The following is a 20,221-nucleotide window of genomic DNA, read 5'->3' on the forward strand; positions in this document are numbered from 1 at the left end:
AATTTCAGCAAGTTACGAATATCCCTGTTCATACATGTAAGTCTTGAGATTATTGATCTAACGACATGTAAGAAAAAGGTACTACAAAGAGCTTTACTTTTTTTAAGGATTTAACAAAAAATTATTTGCTCAAAAAAAAAAGAAGAAAAAAAGAAGAATATATTCCCCACAAATGTGATGTACACGAAGTAAAACTCGCCACGAAAAGTGATCCATGGAGGATTATGTTTTCCCTGAGGTGCAGCAAGGCAAAACAGTAAAAGTAGCCACTACCATTTGACTTGCTTTCAGTCAAACAAGAGACTATATAGTCTACGAACTGGGGCAAAGCTGGGCAAACGAAACAAAATATAGTATATCTTTCTTATCTTAGTTTTCAACCTTATTTAGGTGCTGTCTTATTGAGAATCTATATTCATACTTTTTGTTTTCAAAATAAGGGCGTACATTACAAGAGATGGGTGTGGTAAAGATTGTAAGTGGGTCCCCTTAGAGAATAGCCAAACGGAACTACACGGGAAGTACAAGACATTGTTAACTAATGAAATATGCCAGAACAGGTACAGGCACTGGTCTTCGCGTACAGAGTCGATCACACTACTTGCACGTATACATGACATGCATACACGTTGGGGTATTCTGATTTGGAAATGCCGGCTTTGTCTTCGTATCAGCTTCTTGAAGACACAAAATATGTGGGTGATGTGTCATAAACACAATCTTGTATGAGTGAAGCTTCTCACCTGCAGTACTTGTTGATCATAGTGATATCCACCGCAGGGTGCTTGACTATCTCTGGTAGCAGCATTCTCTTGTCTTGGGTGTCTTGGGCATTAAACACATCCTTGAACGAGATCTGTCAAAATGTTCAGAAAATATTAGTTTGACATTTTTACTGGATATTCAACATCACAGCATTCTCAAAACGTGACATGATCCTATGTACATGTATAAATATTAAATGGTCAATTTTGATTTACCAGATTTACATGTAGTATGCATTGGGAGCAGGATATTTGACTGCTATATCTTGTCATGGATTCTGTCATTTCAATGGTCTAAAACAAACAAGTGCCAAGTTCATAATGACTGCATTTTTTTCGAGTGAAGGCCAAAATGAGCCTGTTATTCTTAAAACCCCATTGAGTGCCCACCCCAAGAAAACAAGGCCTCCCCAAGTGCCCCCTTGCAAAATTGGACCAAGTTACAGTACACCACTGGTAAAAACATGATTTGCCATTTGTCAAGAGGCAATGGGGCAATTTAATTGAAACCGGGAGTACTTGAACTGGTTAATTGATGAACATGTACATCACAGTTATATATAACTGAATGAATTTGAAGCGCATTACAAGAGGTTTGGCAATCAAAGTGTACCAAGGGGACTCCAACAGTACAAGGCCCACCTTGAGTTTTCCAAGAAGGTGGCCCCAGGTAGCATCTGTCTCTAGTTTCCTGCAGCGTTCCTCCACCAAGGGCTCCTGGTGCAGCCTCCCTAGTTCACAGCCAACTTTGGCTATGGCCTTCCAAGAGAAAGAAATGGGAAAAATGAGTCGATCCTCTTTGACTGCATTCTTGTTCCCTGTGCTCTCCCCAGTCATTATGAATATTAGTTCCAGAGGCTATCAAGAATGTTAGAAGTTCATCCAAACTTAGGAAGTAGGCAATGATACTAACTGACAAATTCTGTGCCAAAAAGAGAGTTTGATTGACCAATGTTTCTGAGACTTTGCCCACATTCTTTAGTTGTCTTTTTTTTATCCTTAGTTGTTGTAGTCTTCCTTCCATACTCTCCTTAACTGATTCTCTGGGTTTTCCTTGGAAACATGTATCATTTGAAGGTTTCCTCTTACATCTAAAAATTGATATTTCTTCATTGCTACAGTGCCTGTGCCTATGCATTTTTACGACCCTTGGTTGCATTATCAAAATGAATCAAATAAGTAAGTGCATTTAATGAGTGTTGATGGAGGGTAGAGGACAGCACTGATTAACTGATTAGGCAAGCGAGGGGAATAATGCAAAATGGCAAAAGCAGAGCAAAAAAAAAACTTAAAATGTTGTGCTTGACTGCATGGCAAAATAAATAACTCTAATTTGAGAAGTGCAAACCATACCAGGACTTTGCGGTAGTGATGGCCGGCACTGGCTGTCAAGCTCTTCAGTTTCTCCAGAGCTCCTTGCTTTGGTAAGACACAGGCCATGCTCAGGGCAAGATGGTGGTCCACTCGACGACTGCCAAAGATCTGTGAAAGTGCCATACAATGTTCTCTACAAGTTAAAAGTTATAACAAAAGTTTTGTATTATTTGATTGATCTCTGTTCCAATCTACATGACACAAGGTTATTTGATGTTCCATTCTAAAGGCATTTATTTTTTTAATAAGTGTATGTGGTTGTTACATATTTATTATTCCACTTGATATAAATTGTCAAAAATCAGCAAAATGAGCCAAATTTATGGATGTATGGAAATGTCTATGTTTGTCTATACATAAGGGACACTTTTCTATGAACCACTTGATTTATTTGTATCAGTAGCCCTATTGGTCATTTACAGCCAAAATTAAATCATTAAGCACTTACGGTGCTGAGCTTGCCATGGAAGTGTGCCTGAGTTTGTGTAATTCAGTATCAGAACAAAACTAATCATTCTGGTGATTTCAACTGCAGCTGCCACAGAAATTGTTTAGAAAGAGCAGTCAAAGTTACTGAAGCATGTGTATTATTAGTGTCACAAATAAAAGTTGTTGCACATTAGTCACAGATACATTCTCTCACTTATTTCAAATTTTGAAGTACAAGTACTTCTAGCTGTCAATTCTGTATGACAAATGATTTTAGACACTGCCTTAAATAGTTCAATCAGTTCATTTCATTTTCTTCTTGTCAACCCTGTTATATAAGTGGTCTCTGAGCACTTGCTACTTAGCAGCCAGAACTGTAAAGCCCATAGCAACTGCAGACAGCCAGCATATTCATTCTCAACTTTACCTTGTCCATGAGAGTTGCAGTGAAGTCTCTAACCCTCTGTAGCCCCATCTTGACCATCTGACTGCATCTTTCTTGCTCCTTGCTCATGAGCACCTGAAACTCCTGCTCCATAAAATAGGAAAAAAATGTAAAATTCAACTATTACACCATCTTCAATATGTGCTTCTTTTTGTCTCATTACAGAAGGAAAGCAAGTAAACTGTTGACGCTGACGGTCAAAGATCTTCGCATCCATATCTTCAGAGCTCACAGACCGACCTGTCTAGCAGTCGAGTGGTGATATATCAACCATACATTATTTCAACAACTCCTTGTTGCCTAAGCTTCATTGACTGGTAACCATACAATACCTTGTGGTCTGGTAAGTTGCCCATGGTGTTGGCTGCCACGTACTGCAGACTGGTCCCCAGGGTCTCGGCCAGCACCAGGAATGCCATCTCATACTGATTGTTCTTTTGCAGGTCCTGGATAAGTTCCAGTGCCGCTGAGCTGAGATGGGACAAGTACTGAGCGCTGTTTACTGGGTTCTCCACATCTAGGCATCAAACAGAGGGACATATACTGCTAACTCTGCTTTCCCGTGGGACATGGCTTTTTTTACACCCAAGGGATACCACTTTGATATCCCCACATGACAAAACAACAATTCTTTTGACCTTTCGCGTCTTGCAATTTTGTTTGTGGCCTGTTTAATAGTGTCGTCAAAAGCATTAAAATAAGATCTGTGACAAGCGGTTCAAAGAATTAAAAATTATCGTAAGGCAAACTGTTTCTCCCTCAAGTTTGCTGAGACGAAAGGAATGCTAAAAAATTGGCACTGGTACTACATGTAGCTACACAACAATTTCAGACATCCAACTGATGTCACAGTTAATATGCAGGACATGTAAATTGCGTCCAATGTAATATTTAATAGATGTAACATTTATGATATGGCACATGTGCACTGTTACTGGGAGGGGAGCTTTTTGAGTGTACCTGCATTGACTGAGGCTGCACCCGCATTTTTTGTTTAGAGCTATTGTCTAGCTAGGTCTTCGCCCATTACAACTACGTAAGAACAAGCTGACAATAGCAGAAGCTATCGTTTAGGTCTATGGGCTCTGTGCGCCAACAAAAGAGGGCACGTTTTTACCAATTTTGAGAGCCCTGTGGACGCGACACGCTGCGTGAGCGTGCTGTACTGGTTCGCGTGCGAAGCATGCACGACTTCCTGAATGTGCCTAAGCTATTAGCCACAGCGTCTTCGCGTGAGCGTCAGGCGTCGTCGACACGCGAATACGTTCAAATATTAACTTACGATGCTCTCCCAGACTAATCCCTGCCCCCAATAACTTTGGATCATTCAAAATACGCAGTGGATGGACCGGCAACCAGTCTAGGTCTCCCCTAGGCCGAAAATTTGGGACTCTCAATACTTGTGTATGAGAGTCCCAAAACTTAGGGTACTGAAAACATGCAATACAAGAAAATAGACTGACATGTGAAACAACCAGTCCAACACTGCTTCAGTACTGCATCAATCAGCTGTGCCAAAAAACACGTGGCAAGAACCAGGAACTAGTCTCTATTGACTACACATTTCTCCATAGTCAGCCACCAGACTAATGAAGAGGTCGGTCTTTTCAAATAGTTGGACCATGGTTGGACATGTACCAGTCTAGTCTTTAGCCTTTAGCCCTCTTATGTGCGAAATATTGAAGAAATGTCTCCTTTAAAAATTGAATTGAGTCTGCAAACTTGGTTGGTGAAATACTGAGGACCTTTTCTTTGCCCAATGGAATTTTCAGAGAAATTTGCTGGCTAAAGAGTGAGTAAAGTTGGCCTGATTTAGTTGTGCACATTTCAGAGCACTCCGGGTCTCAGTCTGGGTCTCCCCCAGCTCTCCTTTTCTGGCTGTTGAAGGAATTCTTGTGCATGGAGCCTATAGCTCTTTCCCCCCAAAGCGGGTTGTTTCTACACTTGTCCAATCACCTTGCATTACGATGGCTGGTCTGCCAGCCATTCTGGAGTGCTGCAATGGCAGAGCGTCAGGCCTGGCGTCTGGCAGACATGACACCAGGAACTTGCAGGTTGTCGGCAGTGCATAGGAAGACGTCAGCACCAATGTGTTCTCTTGGAAGAAGTCACTGAATGTCCAGTCTTGGTAGGGGTCCCGCTTGGTCTCTGCACTACTCAACGACTACAAGACAAATAGGGTAGGGGATGAATACATTCAAATATACAGAAAATGAATTTGTTTGTTTCAGACATAATGTACAGACTAATGTTCTGCACCGGGAGAGGGTTGCATGACCAGGCCAAACCGACCCGAAACATAGATAAAACCAAATCTGAACCAAAACCGATCTGAACTCCCCAATTTGACCCGACTTGACCAAACAAAAAAATGAAAGGAAAAACCAACCTTAACCGACCTGAAACTGAATCGACCAAAGAAACCCCCGAATATCTGTCCTACATTTCACAAAAACCGTGTCCACTTTTGTGTGTGAACTTACTGGCGTCACGTGAAAATTGTTGACTCTCAGTAAAGAATCGTACCATATATGCTATGGTAAACACTCCGAACCTGACCTACCGGTGGGCCCATGATGATAGACCGCACGATGATAGACTGCTGCACAATCACGCAGTGGGTTGATAATAGTCATACTGGACACAGTGACTCTGCAATTACATTGCACCCCAATAATTGCAACTGCTTCATGTTTTATGTGGGTTTTGTTTTTGGGGGGGGTGGTCTATTTTGGGTTATTCACAACATGGCTTAACGGACCCGATCTGATCCGAAAATTGCAAATGCGAAACCGACCCGACCTGACTGAAATGATTGAAAAACCAACCCAATCCGAACCCAAGTCGGTTTCAGGTCAGGTTTGCACAACGTAATCAGTATGCCAAGAGCTGCCAAGTAATTTAAGCCTACCTGAACTGAGATTCCATAATCGCCACTTTCACACTGATGATAGACAGCGTCAGTCAGACGGAGTAGCTTGCACAGCTCCAAACAATCACACAGTAAATCTATGCAATAAAATAAACAAAGTAATTACTTATTGGAATCAATCATTGAAACTGTGAACACTTGCTGTATTACAAAAGAGAATATTTTAATCGGCTGGGTTTAAAATTGAATTATCATTGCCATCTTTTCTATTTCATTGCTTAGTCTAAGGTGTGCATTGGTAGTCGAGTGGTTAAGACGTCTGCACTAGGAAACAGAAGGTTGTGGGATCAAGTCCCACCCTCACAAACATGTGCATAGTGAATGTCAAAAACCAATACATCAATTTAACACGAGAATGGATTGTAAATATTAGCTCCCTGAGGTACGGAAAGTTGGCAAACTCGTTTCTAAGCAAAGCTAAGAGTTTCGCAACTTCAAATATCGAGAACTAATATTGACAATCTTGAAAACAAAAAGGGAGTTGTATTTGTTTTAAATACCTCAAACATATTCAATTACAAATTATTTTGTAATTTCAGGAGCCTTCAATAAGAAACAAATTGTAACCACCCTCTTAAAGTCTGTGCATGCATGCCTGTGTGTGATTGTCATTATGTGCACACCACCCATGTTATAGTTCCACACATGTTCAGTAATACAGTAGCGCAGATGACTTTCACAGGGTTGACTGACTCGTGCAACAGTATCCTGAACCAATATTTCCGCCCTTTTTGTGTCTTCTCTGGCTACGTGCCAGCACACACCACACAAATATCGGTCGGCAAGTGATGGAAAATTGACTGCTTAGAATTCAGCTCCCTGTCATGTAAGAGGTGGGAACATCTCTACCGGTACCTACTTTGGTCACAGTAGGCCAGGGCTTTGCAGGCCAGTAGGTACAGCTCTGTGGACAGACTAGGTGCATCGTCAGCAGGAGTGTTATTCATGATGCTGGGGTGTGACTCAGCCCAGAGTCTGCACACAGTGTGAGCTACCGTATAGATGGTCTTGGATATGGCTGGAGTAAGGGTGTACTCAGAGAGCTCCCTGGTAACATAAAGGAAATCATAGTGATTGTGTTCTTGAGCAAGTTACTTGACCAGGTTTTTTTTCAAACTAGAACACAAGTGAATTGATACAGGTTTTATTTGTTTAAGGCAAACAGTGTTGCACGGTCACGTCCTTTTTCAAAATACATGTACCACAAAGAAAGGGAAATACAACCCAGGCATGCAACTGGGAATTTAGAAAAAAAAAAAACGAGGAAACTCCAAACCAAACAAAACTTTGTACAGTATTTTTCAATTTGTAATGGCATTCATGAGAAGTACAAAATGAGGAAATCAGCGGATCCGAGGAAAAGTTGCACGCCTATAACCAAGTACAGTTGAATTAATCCTGCAAAATTAGACAGAGTAATGGGGCATTTGATTACGGGAAGAAGTCTGACGTTTTGGAAAAATTGTATGCTGGAAATGGATAAGAATTTACAAGTGGAGTCTGACTCACACAAAAGTACAAGTTCTTTTGCAAACAGTTGCAAGATATTTGCATATCTGTACCGGCTGTGTGTCTAAACCACAGAGTTATATTGAAAAAACTAGAGAGCACTTCGCATACTACGCGAACGTGACGACATGGACACGCTGCCGCCATACTTTTGGTGGAACAATGGATCAATGTGGATTGGCCATAAGCCCCGCCAATTTTTGCAACCACTTGGAAACGTCATCGAGCTCGGTAAACTGCGCAAGTGCACTCAGTCTACGTGTGCAACATGTATGTACGTCATAGGACGTACGTACACACGTACGCGCGCAAGTGTTATATTTAGAACAGCAATTCAAAAGTGGAGGCATTGTTCCAACTAAAGTATGGTGGCTGCACATCCCAGTCGGCACGAGTGCATATACGGGGAATGCGCTCTATCTTTTTTTAAAATATAACTCAATGGTCCAAACACATTATCCTCAAGTACTACATAAGCACAGACTAGGTGCTTAGGCTGGACCCCTACTATACATCTTTATATTCCAGTGTTCTTGGGGACTCACAAAAAGGACTCCTCAACAACTATGCCAGGGCTTCAAGCACACAATGAGCTAGATTCAGGAAAGATGTACAAGTTTGATGAGAAGGGGCTATAATGCAGCATCATGACCACCATACTTGATGGATATGCATGTCTTAAGTGAATATTGTACCATATCTCATAATTTGGTGGTAAATGCTTCTTGCATATGTAGGCATGCCCTGTTTTTCACAATTTTCTGTTTCCTAATTGTAATTTTTACATTGCAGTTTTTGTTTTACCATTTACTTTTCTGAGCTACATTTTTCATGTCAATTCTTGTTTTTGCTTTACTGTTTTAATTTCGTCTGTTGATTTCAAATAATTAAAAAAAAAATTAACAGTTATACATTACAATTTCTAACATCTGTAAAGTTTTTTAAAATGTTCAAATGAACCCCAAAGGGAATATGACTAGGTGAATTATAAAACAAAGTGAAAAGTTGAACAAAGATATGACTGGAGCAGGATTTGAACGTGCGACCTCCGGATTGCCATTCCGGTGCTCTGAGCTATCCAGCCCTATGTTGGTAGTTCCCCAATTCATCAACATCTTTGTTCAAGGTGCGCTAGTCAGAAGCCATATACCCGTATGTGCCATATAGCGAGGGATATTGCATGGTCACTCCTTGTCTGGTGACCTCCTTTTGCTAAACAAATGCTTTCTGTGCTGGGCAAAAATCTGTAAAAAAAATTTTTTATAAATGCTATTAATATATAATTTCTGAGGTCTTACCTGCACATTTTCAATGCAGTCTTGATTTGTCCAGTCTCTGCAGCTTTCACAGCAAGTTGACTCTTCAGCTCCTCATGAGACGTGCCAAGTATCCGGGCAAGACTGCATGGAGAGACAAAGGAAATCGCAGTGGTACATGTACTTTCCTCAGCTTTCATCTCTATGGACCGAGGAAACAGCCCCACCAGGGCTGGCACTTGGATACACCTCAAGATCAAATGAAATTACGTGTGTGCTTCCTGAGTGGAACCAGGTTGGAATGATGGAATGTCATCGCCACCTGGCTCCCGGAAAGATGATTTCTTACCTGCTTTTAGCAGAAATTATTGCCGATCAAAATTATGTGCTGAGCAAACAGCAGTCAAAAGCAAATGTGTTTTTGCACCCCTAGAACAAAAAAAAATCCATTACATTTCCAAGATCAAATTATGAAAATCCATGACCTAGTTCATCAAAATGCTGATCAAAACTGTAAAACTTGTTCCGTGAAAAGTGCTTAAAAGAAACAGAAAATCAACAAAACAAAGCAATAATGTCTTAGTTGGAAATCGAAATGTTTGTATCAGCAAAATTTGTCGCACTTTGTAAAAGTTTACAAATCAGGTTTTTGATGCTAAGTTATACAAAGTTTCACATTTTAAATAAATTGGCCCTCACAAAATCCCTTGATTTTTCCATGAGTTTTGTCATTTTTTTTTCAAATTTCCATGACTTTTTCAGGCCTGGAAATTGAAAATAAAATTCTGTGACTTTTCCAGGTTTTTTTTCAGGTCTTGGGAACCCTGTTTTAAGTTGTTGTTTTCACTCAATAAGAGGTTGGTTGAATGAAAGAATTGAGAAAGTTGATAGAAATAAATGTCCGATCCATAAAAAAAAACCCAGCTTTTGCCTCAAAAATCTATAGAGTCAGCATTCAAATAGCTTTACAGAACACAAAAATTGTGTTTCATCATTGAGAGATTGAGGGTAAAATTTGTTTTCCTTAATAAGAAATAAAAGAATATTCCAGCAAAGGGCAGTACTTGTAAAGTCTTGAGAAGTTTTTCCTTGTTGAAGCTGCTCTCTTTTTCGCCCCTTCATATATCGTCTCTTTCTGCAGGAGTAAATTGGAAAAAATGAATATGACACTTCATATGTCTGACCCCAACAATATATAATTGAACACCACTAAAGCGGACAACCACGATGTGAATATCTAACAATCCTGCCTGTAATGACACTTTGCGATTGGTTCATAGCAACGACATCTCAAAAACAGAAATACAGTCAAACCTGTACAGAAAGACCACTCAAGGGAAACAATAAAAGCGGTCTTTATAGACAGGTGGTCTTTCTGTACAGGTTGGTAATATTCGCCCTCCCTTGCCCTAACGTGGGGGTCTGTATAGTCAGATAAACCTGCCTCAGCGACCATTATGTTGTTTCTATGTACATGAGCATGTGGTTCTGTTTTCATTTACTTAAGGGTGCGTCAATATTTTGCAGCTCATATCATAAAAAAAAATGTGATTTTTTTTTAAGGGGTGGGGGGTTGGGGAATTTTAGCATGTGAGAATTAGCTACGCAGAAGCGCAGTACTGGCGCAACGACGGGCCGACGGAGTTTCTCACCAAGTGCCATATATTTTGGCTCTGAAAAGAGCCGTTGGGTTTAATGCGGCCCAGTATGGGCCAATCGGGTTCAGGGTTTTGTTTTTCTTCAAACTTTTTTGCAGAAGGAGAGCAGTGATGACTGGTTTGCGACTTGACGATGATGCAAGCTTTCTGCTGCAACCTTCTCCTCCATGTCCATGCAGGCATTGACGAGACTACTGGAACCTCTCATGATTGTGACACTTTCATGTCATTGAGAAGTGCTGCAAATTGTTCATAGTTCTTGACACTTGTGGATGGAGCTTGTTCTTGGTCTTCATCCCCATCGCTGTCAGGGTCTTCTGCATCATCGTGAAGGCGCTTCTGCAGATCACTAAGGGAGGAGGCTGAACCATTATCTGTGGTTGCAATTTCTTCATCAATGACAACCAGTTCCTGGATGGAGATGTCCAAAGCCTGACGACAGTTCGGGGCTGGTCATTTCTTTGTCAGCCTCCAGTTTCTGCAAGATACTTCTCAGTTGTTTCTTCCTGAATTTCAATTTCAGTGTTTGAATGATGCCCTGATCCATTGGCTGTGCCACTGAAGTTGTGTTCGGAGGAAGAAAAAGCAGCTTGATGTTCTTCAGCAGCAGGTGTGGATGACAAGTGGCGTTGTCCAGCAACATGATGATTTTTCTCTTTTTGCGTCCCATCTTCTTGTCGAGCTTCCTCATGTACAGCTCGAAGACGTTGCTTGTCATCCAAGCTTTCTTGTTGGCGTGGTAGTCCACAGGAAGATCTCTTCTCTCTAGTCTGCCAAAGCACTGTGGTTTGAAGGACTTCTCGATGACTAGAGACTGTTCCTTCTCTCCAAAGGCGTGAAGGAGAGGTCCGAACACGGAGAACATTCTTGCAGTGGAATCCTTAAACCACTCGTACAGCAAGGCGTTGATGTCCTCGTTACATGTCTTGCGAATTTTCCTCTTCCGATCAAGAGGAACATTCCCCTCAAACTCTTCCACCCACTCACTCGTCCTCTTGACTATGTTCTGGACTTGAGATTTACCGCAGCGGTGGCCTCGCATGCCCAAGTTGTCGACGATAGTGCGACAATTCATATTCTTTTCATCGTGAAGCTTGATGACTTCGATTTTCATCTCCAGCGACAGCTGATTTGGAGACGTCTTTCCTGGCTTCCGACTCAAAAGAATTCGGAGCCATATTCTCTTTTTCGGAAACGGTGTTGGAACAAAATTGCTCGATAATGCTCAGAATATTGGAACAAAATGATAATGATCGATAATGCTCAGAAAAATTATGTACGTTCGTATGCGATTTTGTGTTTACATAATATGCGATGATTGAACGCGTACGCATGCATGCTCAGCTGAAAAGATCAAAGGTCAATCCATAGCTAAAACAAATTCAAAGCTCTTTTTTACAATTAAAAAATGAAATTCAAAAATAAAATAACAATAATACAAGTGTGTTTTGTGATATATTTTCTTTCTTAAATATTCACGTCAATATTAAAAATTAAATTTATACAAATAATAAATATTAAATTTGGGCGAACGTTGATCACAGGTCATGCATAACATGCATGCTGGCCAGCCGTACCGTGCGCGTGCGATTGCTACACACGTGGCCGTAGGTCGATTGATACGAGGGCATTGAATAGTGCTGGATACACGAACAATGAGGGGCATTGTGGATGCGATTACAGCCCCGGATTAAGATTGAAGATGTCCTGGAAAAATCCCCTTGTTGATTCACTAAGCTGCAGAAGTGCTTCATGTCGATTTTTGTTTTCTTTAAAGTGAGTAAACAACCATTGTACAGAAGCAAGTGGGCATTTAGTGGTTGCTTTTCATGGCTTGCGGTTGTTGTGTACAGGCTTTGGCGTCTGTACGGAGGCAAAATGTGTGGTCGCTGGTCGCGTTGAACAGATGGTCGTTGTATATAGGATTTAAATAAAAAGCTTTTTTTCAGGGGGGGATTTTATACTGGTTGTTATTGACAGGTGGTCGTTGTGCACAGTTGGTCGCTAAAGCAGGTTTTACTGTATATAAAATATTTAATGAGTATGACTTATCAGCCATAAAATACTCACATCCTTGTCCGAGGATCCACTTTTGTTCCTGTAGAATGCTGCCAGGTGCTTGGTCAATAATGCCTTTCTGACGCTTGCATCCCGAAAGTTGTCCAGAGAAAGAAACTCATTGAACTCAACCTATGGTACGAAAAAAGGGGATGAAAATACAACTTTCAAAAGGTGTGAAAACTGTGTAGCAAACCAGTGCTACAGTATTGCATTCTGAATCATTTGGCTCCAAATGACATTGTCAAAAACCTTGTTTTTTCTCAAGAATAAAGGGGAGGCTCAATTGAGTAATTAGGATTATGATCTGTGGTCTCGATTTTATTAGTTATCCTGCAAGCACGATTGGAAAACGGAATAATGTAGTGCGTCTGTGCCCCACATACCACGAGGCCGAAGTATGTGGGACGCAAGAAGCACTACATTATCCGTGCTCCACGAGTGCGAATGGGTTAACAAATTTATTTTCAAGCAAACTTGACGCACAGTAAAGTTGGAACACGCATGCGGTACACAAACTTTTCAGCAGCTATTCTATTACACGTGTGTTCATGCAGGAGTAATGGCGTGCACATCTTGGAATAGCGTGATACAAAGTGCGATATTGATCGTGCTATTTAGGTATAATATCACACTATTGTTGCCATGGATTGACCAATCAGGATCAAGGAGTCAAGTTTGTTTGAAGATAAACTCATCTAACAGTCTTAATGAAATCTGATGCAGGCTCTAATTAAGGTCAATTTTAGTATGAGTAAAGTGTAACTTGTTTATTTATGTAATCTTGAGTCGTCTTCTTTGGTTTCCCCGAGTGCAGTACAAAAAGCAATGCAAGATGTTTCTTTCATCAAAGTCCACCATTTCTGTGGAACTGTTTCCTGAGACAAGATTCCCTTTGTCTCATGATCTGCTCTCTTTCAACGGAAAGTCAACTCTTTTCTTCAGAGTCTATGCTTTATCTTTTTTTTCTTCATTTTTCCCAATCTTAAATTTATTTGTTGTTAGCCTTTCATCCCCTTGAGTGACTTCTAGCCTCGTAATGAGTATAGAAGTTACAAGTATCGTGGGTTAAGTTGGCCTCAGGTCGACCCACGATTTGCTTACGCCACGACAAAACCGGCGGCATCAAGCACAAAAATTATGCTCAGGTCACAAAACTGACAAATCGTGTGATTGCCGCGGAACACGTCGTAGAAGTTGAAATGTTTCTACTCTTGCGACTGTTGATTTTTTTAGCGCCAACTGATGCCGATCGTCTTAATATCGTCGCAGTTACACTCAGGTTGCACAGAATTGGCGACTAATTTGTTCCCGACGGTTGTAGCTCAGGCACAGCTTGATCCTGAAAAGTCAGTCGCCGACTGATCTGTGTCGTCGCAAGGTCGACCTGAGGCTGGCTTTATTTTCATTGAGCCTGTACCTGCAATGAGAGCATGCATTTCAGGTCCTTATGAAGACCCTGCAAGTCCTCCAGTGTAGAAGGGTCGGTTGTTTTGTTCAGCAGAAACTTCAGGACACTGATAGCTCCGTCAGTGATCAGAATCAGTTCCTTCTTATCCTGCAATGGTAATTGGACAAAAAAGTCAAAGTTCAATTCATAGAGGAAAATGATGAATATGATACTCCCACTTCGGGTTGGACAGCTCTGATTTGTCTTCTACATTCTACAGTCAATCCTGTAGCACATAGGCTATGGAATAGATGCTTGCTCAACCAGGCTCATGAAATGTGTACTGACAGCTGTCTCTTGACTTCCAGATTTTTTACCATTCAGCTGAACAAATATGTTACTATTGTCCTTAATGGGCTCCGTTCACAAGTACCCCCTCACCGGCAATAAAGGGAGAGTTGGGGGAGACCATAGTCTGATACCCCGATCAAATAATTCCGACTTTTATTAATGAGGAATCTTAGATTCATCAGCAACAGATTCTTTGGTCTGGGAACCAGACTCGGTAGCCCATCAGGAGACATTCAAATGCACCACCGATGTCTGATGCCCGCGCATTTAGAATAAAATTAGTAGTGCGTACTGTGCACTATACATGCATGAACCAGTACGCAAATGCGATGTGTCCCGTCCATGGGACTCTCAAAAATGGTCTCAAAAGTGCCCTCTTTTGTTGGTGCATAGAGCCCATAGCAATACAAATTGCACTATTCTGTGCATCTGGCAGTGGTGGAATCAGCGGGTGGATGAAATACGCTTTCCAGGTCAAAATCTTTCACAGAATCCTTCCGTGGAGGCTGCCACGTTCTGTGCCATATTTTAATATCGACCAATAAACAGCTTTGGACACTTTTCTCTGGAAAATTGCATCACAATTTCAAAAGTATGTTCCAATTAGCTGCCGTACCATGTCACATATCGGACGTTCACCGCAGAGCTCGTGAGCACCATGATATTCAGTCTAGTAAGCATGTGGAGAACAAATGGAAACTCCTTTTTCTTTTCTTTTCTTGGAGAAGAGTTTGAAAGTCAACGTCTGTAGAACCTCATCATATAAATTACTAAGTAATTATATAAATATAATAGGTCTTATATTGTGATACAAGTTTGCATATATGGAATTTATTTGTAACTGAATTGAACGTAAGTTAAAATAATAAACTGAAAATAACATCGAAACAGCTGTTTATTTAAATGCTTCCCTTTGGTAAAACAACATGTGAGACCACCAGACACAAGCAGTTACTACAGTTAAGAAATTGTTGTGATGAACAAGAGTAGGAAAATGATGCACATGGGCTACAAAAACGATTGTGTCGTGTTCTTAAATTCACCACATAATTTGGTAGCACCCACAGAAATTATGAACAATCTCCCTCCAAAATCCAAAAGACAATGTTTTTTTATCCGAAATCAACACATTAAAAAGGATGTACTGTGATCAACATACTTCAGAGTCCAAGTTGAAGTGTGGGGGTTCATTTAGTATGACCTCTGACCAGGTCACGACCCTTTTGGAACATTCCACTGCTTCAGAGGGGTTCATCGATGACAGCATCTCAATTCCATCTTGAATCTGTAAGGAAAAAAAACACAACTCATTGGTCTCTGGGCTCTGGGATCAGCTTTACTAGGTTTGCCTGTCTTGTATATTATAGCGCCCTTACTGTCAACCCATGTACATGGAAGCATGTGCACATAATTTAACAATCCTTTTAGCTACATTTAGCAATTGTTGACTGCTGTGATGTGGGATATGACGTTTTTAACACAAGAGGGATGCATGCGCCCCGAGGGGGTTAAAAACAGCATATCCCACATCACAGCAGTCAACAATTGTTTTGTTATATCGGGCCAATAAATCAAAAAGATAAACGATTGTGTTTTACTGTGTGAGAAATAAATTAAACCACTGTGATGGAACCTTTGACAACTGAGGGTGCATTTGAGCATGTAACTCGTGTTAACAGGAGTACACTCGTGGGTGCACGAACGGCAGGAGCACGACCCGCTGTTTGTAAGAGCATAATCTTGGTAAGACCGGGAGTATACTCTTAAACTGAGAGTAATGCGCACGCAACATTTTTCTGCACTCGGGAGTAGCAAGAGTAACACGCTCGAACGCACCCATAAAGTTTTGATATCCTGCTGGACATGAGACTGAGCGGTTGACGTTGCAGTCTTCATTGTGCAAAGCTAGCGCGCCAGTAGGTTCCATAAGCGTGTGCACGCGCCCAATGAACGCAGTGCGACATCACTTATCGTCATGTAAAAGTGGATATAAGTGTGTGACATGCATTTTTATAGACCAGACACGTGGCCGTTCTAAACCAATGAAATTACAGTATCTAAGCACATGATGTAACAATAAGCCTCTGTACTGATGACGTCACACTTTGTTTACGTGTGTACTTTCCTATGGTGCTCAGTGGACCGTGGGCCCCCACTGGCTCCATAGGAAAGTGCACATGTAAACAAAGTGTGACGTCATCAGTACAGAGGCTTATTACATGTTTACTCAGCAGATCTTATTTTCTGGGAAAATCCCCCCCTTTTTTTTGATGACGGAATATCACATTTCATAACTTTGTTTTGTATCAGTCCTTTGTCTGAACCTTTGGGTAAGGTTTTATCATTGGGTCTTTAAGGAAATTGTAAATGATAACTTACCCTGTCATGTTGTATCAGAGACTTGAGTCTGAAGATGTACACATCAGTAGGTGACAGATGATTGTAAGCCTTAGTGACCTGCAAGGCATCCTCTAGGCAGTCTGGCTTGTCACTGGCAAGGATGTACTTGATCACCATCTACCAAAAAAAAGGTACATGTACAGAATAATGATGAGAATCTTTTTGATGTAGCAAACATATAACAAAATGTCCGTGCACTTTGCTGAAATTTCTCTCCCAGAAGGTGTCATGTGGCATGTACAAGAGCCACTGTCTGGATGCATATTGGTAACAAAAAGCACAATAAATAAATGTATGAATTAAGGGGCTAATGTGTGACTTTTTTTCATGTCCCTGTTGCCTTTCAACTTGGTAATTTGCCATTCAAGTAACCTTAAAAATGACTTCAAACTATTGTTTATTTGTTAGATAGGTAGTTTGCTTTATATGATCAATCTTTCAGAAAAGAAAGCATGAAGGAGTGCATCCAAAATTACACAATCATAAATGTCAGATGTAACAGGGACAGGAAAAAATGTGGACCCCAAATTTATAGAATGACCCATGTGCATGTATGGTTGACACAATGGATGGTTGTTGGTCATTAACAAAGTGTATAACTTAAATGTCCTGAGATGTGATCAAATACATGTTTAACATGTAGGTGCTTTTTACACTTTTTTAAATTTAAAAGGTTTTCGGAAAACTGGAAGGCAGATTGCAAATGTACAAAGTCATATAGTGAACTCTGGCTTCCATTGCTTGTTTGAAAACAGATTGGCAAGAGGATTCTCACAACAAAGTGGCAAAGATAAGTTGTTCAGAGAAATTATTTAAAAGAAGTTTAGTGCTTGGTTTTTGGTGACAAATACCAACACACAGTCGTGAATTTCTGTACGCCCGAGGACAATGCTTTGTGTTTCCCTTTGTCCCTGTAATATAACACTCTCCCACAGACGCACATGATCGAGGACCATTTTCAACAAAAGACCCAACGCTTGAGGATTGACAGGATCTTTTGTTCTCCCTTTGTGTGTCTGTCCTCTATCGTAAAGCCATGCATGTACACTAGTACATGTACTGGGATGTGTTCCCCTCATGCACACATTGCCAAAGCTCCTGGCAATGTGCAAATTGTTATCAAGAAACTATTGTCAACATGACAGTGCCCAGTGCTTCACATGGCACTAAACAGCAGCTTTCAAAATCCTCGAAAAATCAATTGTGACTGGAAGTTCAATTTGCTAGTGATACATACATGTGCATGTATCAAATTACTGGGGAATTTCATTGTTCAGCTCGAATAGAAACATGAAATTCACTGTGTGAGTCGGCCATTTAAAAAAACATTAGCGAAGAACTCAGGAAGACCGTTCGCCTTTGTTGCCAACGTTCACAAACATTGGTGACAAATAGTCAGTCCCATTGTTCACCCGTTTCCGTTAATCCAACATACCGGGGCGTTATCCTTGCGTACGTCATCGTGTCGGAGGTCATAGTTTGCCAGCATCTTTTTTAGTTGTACCAGCTTGTACTTCCCACGCAACTCCTCCACCCTGTCAATCAAAAGGCTTAAATGTGTTAGGATCAAGAACAGGGAATGTGTTTGCACGGATGACAATGAAATGGACAAGCTCAAAGTTTTGTGCCTGACTTTCAGACAATATCAAAAGTGTTTGGATATGTCTAGATTAACACACAAAAATAGAGAAAAAATTAGATATTGGCAAACTTTGCTTAATTACCCCCAATTTCCTCCCTAAAAACATTAATTGACAAGAACCAAATTTTCAGACATTAGAAATGTTTGGATGTGTTTGAATTTAAAAAAGAGAAACTTTTAAAACTGTTTAGGGAAAAAGAATAAAGCCAGGGAAAAGATGTTAAAAATGATAATTTGAAAGACTTTGCTTAATTATGGCAATGCCACTATTCAGGCTTCTGGGCTCAGGCTTCTGGGCCCAGGTACATGTAATTCCTCAATAGGAAACACAAATTAATTCCAATTTTGTGAACACTCTTATTTTCTTTCCCATAAAAATTCCAATAAATTTATTTAGTTTACATTGCATTTGGTTGCCTCCTATGCTATCTGTGAAAATTACCTCACGTTACTCGGCCCCTTAACATTTTCTTGTAACGTTTCATTTGTTTAAATGCTATCAAGTGAAAACCACTGAATGTTTGGCAATGATCAACATATGCAGCATTTTATTGCATGTGTTGAGCAACATTTCACTTTTCATAACATTTCCGTACTGACACATTTTTAAAAAGTTTCACAGTATATAAGGTCATAACTTACGCAACAAGTTATGGTGTAACTTGCACGTTCATTTTATGTTGCGTAGGAACTGAAATTAAATAGTTTACTGACTATTCAGGGACGTTGTTGAACTTGTCTTTTTCTCAACTTTCAAATTTGGCACAAGAAACTTAAAGCCTTGTTTCTGCACTTAATGAATTGCTCTTTTTACCTGTGACGTAATTTTTAGCACTGATGCACAATTTGGAAGAAAGTCAGACAAGTCTATTTTCAAAGTGGCATGCTGAAGTGATTCAACAACTGTTTGTGACTGATTTCTAATCAGAAATCCTACACAAACGGCTGTCGTAAAAGCTATAAAAGCTTGTCTAATATGTTTCAATAATTTCAAACGTTGTGCAGCTACTCCAAAATTTGTTAAATTGATCATAAGCTTATTGAAATCCTATGCATGTTGTTAGTTACACATTGTTTTTGTGAAATCTGTCGCTGATGCTTACTTTGGGTGCTTGAGGGACAGCCCCTGGCGTACTAGTTGCTCCATCTTGTCATTCCATGGCATGGACGCACTTAACATCAGGGAATAGATACCCAGGCACTTGCACTGCACCACAGGGTATAACAGGGGAGAAATGGGCACAAAATACAGTGACTTTGTTGCAGAGGTGAAGTGGGGACAGAATCGACACGCACAGCTTTACTTATCAGATTACTGCATTGATTTCAATATGTTTTGTAGATAGATGCCCTTAGTGATAAAAATGCAAACTCTTGGTTTTATTGAAGGACCCTTTTGCATCATTTCAGTTACATGCCCCTACTTTTGTGCATTCATCTCACAAACAAATCTCCTGTGAATTTCTAAAGAAAAAAAAACAACTGAAAATAGTATTGGATTCACTCTGTAGGCCTGCACAGATTAAACTAGTGCGCCAATGCAATGGCTCTGCTTATAGTAAGGGAACAATTCCTGCTACCGGGAATTGTAGCTGAAAATGTTGCTCTAATGGTGAGCAGATTGCAAGGGTTAGCAAGGAATTTTAGCTTTCACAATGAAGAATTTTGTGCTTACTGCATTTGCACAGATTTTCTGTGCGAGAGCTGTAAGCAATTATGGTGATTGTAAGCCCAGAATTTTGAGTTTAAAAGAGCTATGAAATTGGTCTCATAGTCTATACAGTTCCTGTACAAAATCCATTACATTTCTGTGGTTACTCGACATGATTCAATCCATGAAAACAGAAAAGAAAACATATCCCCCCAAAAAACAACATGTTGAGAAATCTTTGTAACACTTTAAATGGTGAACATGTATGTGAGCTTTTAGGGCTTTGCAAGAAATGTTTGAAACCAGAAAGGAAAATAAATCTGGCATATGCTGTGCAAAGAATCAATAACTTCTTGTTTATA

General features: G+C 40.3%; 1 protein-coding gene and 1 pseudogene across 1 annotated transcript in view; both read right to left on the reverse strand.

Annotated features, from left to right (window-relative positions):
• Positions 1-20,221, reverse strand: part of LOC119740449 (kinetochore-associated protein 1-like) — a 79,763-nt gene that overhangs the window by 26,288 nt on the left and 33,254 nt on the right. Inside the window, exons 25-40 of the mRNA XM_038215774.1 lie at positions 19,312-19,415; positions 18,002-18,101; positions 16,546-16,683; positions 15,326-15,451; positions 13,846-13,983; positions 12,438-12,557; positions 9,774-9,844; positions 8,752-8,853; positions 6,804-6,991; positions 5,924-6,021; positions 4,969-5,176; positions 3,345-3,529; positions 2,995-3,096; positions 2,118-2,246; positions 1,407-1,523; positions 744-856 (exon numbers count right to left, since the gene is read on the reverse strand). Of these exons, the coding sequence (XP_038071702.1) occupies positions 744-856; positions 1,407-1,523; positions 2,118-2,246; positions 2,995-3,096; positions 3,345-3,529; positions 4,969-5,176; positions 5,924-6,021; positions 6,804-6,991; positions 8,752-8,853; positions 9,774-9,844; positions 12,438-12,557; positions 13,846-13,983; positions 15,326-15,451; positions 16,546-16,683; positions 18,002-18,101; positions 19,312-19,415 (2,039 nt within the window). The remainder of the gene's footprint in view (positions 1-743; positions 857-1,406; positions 1,524-2,117; positions 2,247-2,994; positions 3,097-3,344; positions 3,530-4,968; positions 5,177-5,923; positions 6,022-6,803; positions 6,992-8,751; positions 8,854-9,773; positions 9,845-12,437; positions 12,558-13,845; positions 13,984-15,325; positions 15,452-16,545; positions 16,684-18,001; positions 18,102-19,311; positions 19,416-20,221) is intronic.
• On the reverse strand, positions 9,899-11,496 carry LOC119736696 (annotated as a pseudogene).

This window comes from Patiria miniata, unplaced genomic scaffold (assembly GCF_015706575.1).
Source record: "Patiria miniata isolate m_02_andy unplaced genomic scaffold, ASM1570657v1 HiC_scaffold_10, whole genome shotgun sequence".
Lineage (NCBI taxonomy): Eukaryota > Metazoa > Echinodermata > Asteroidea > Valvatida > Asterinidae > Patiria > Patiria miniata.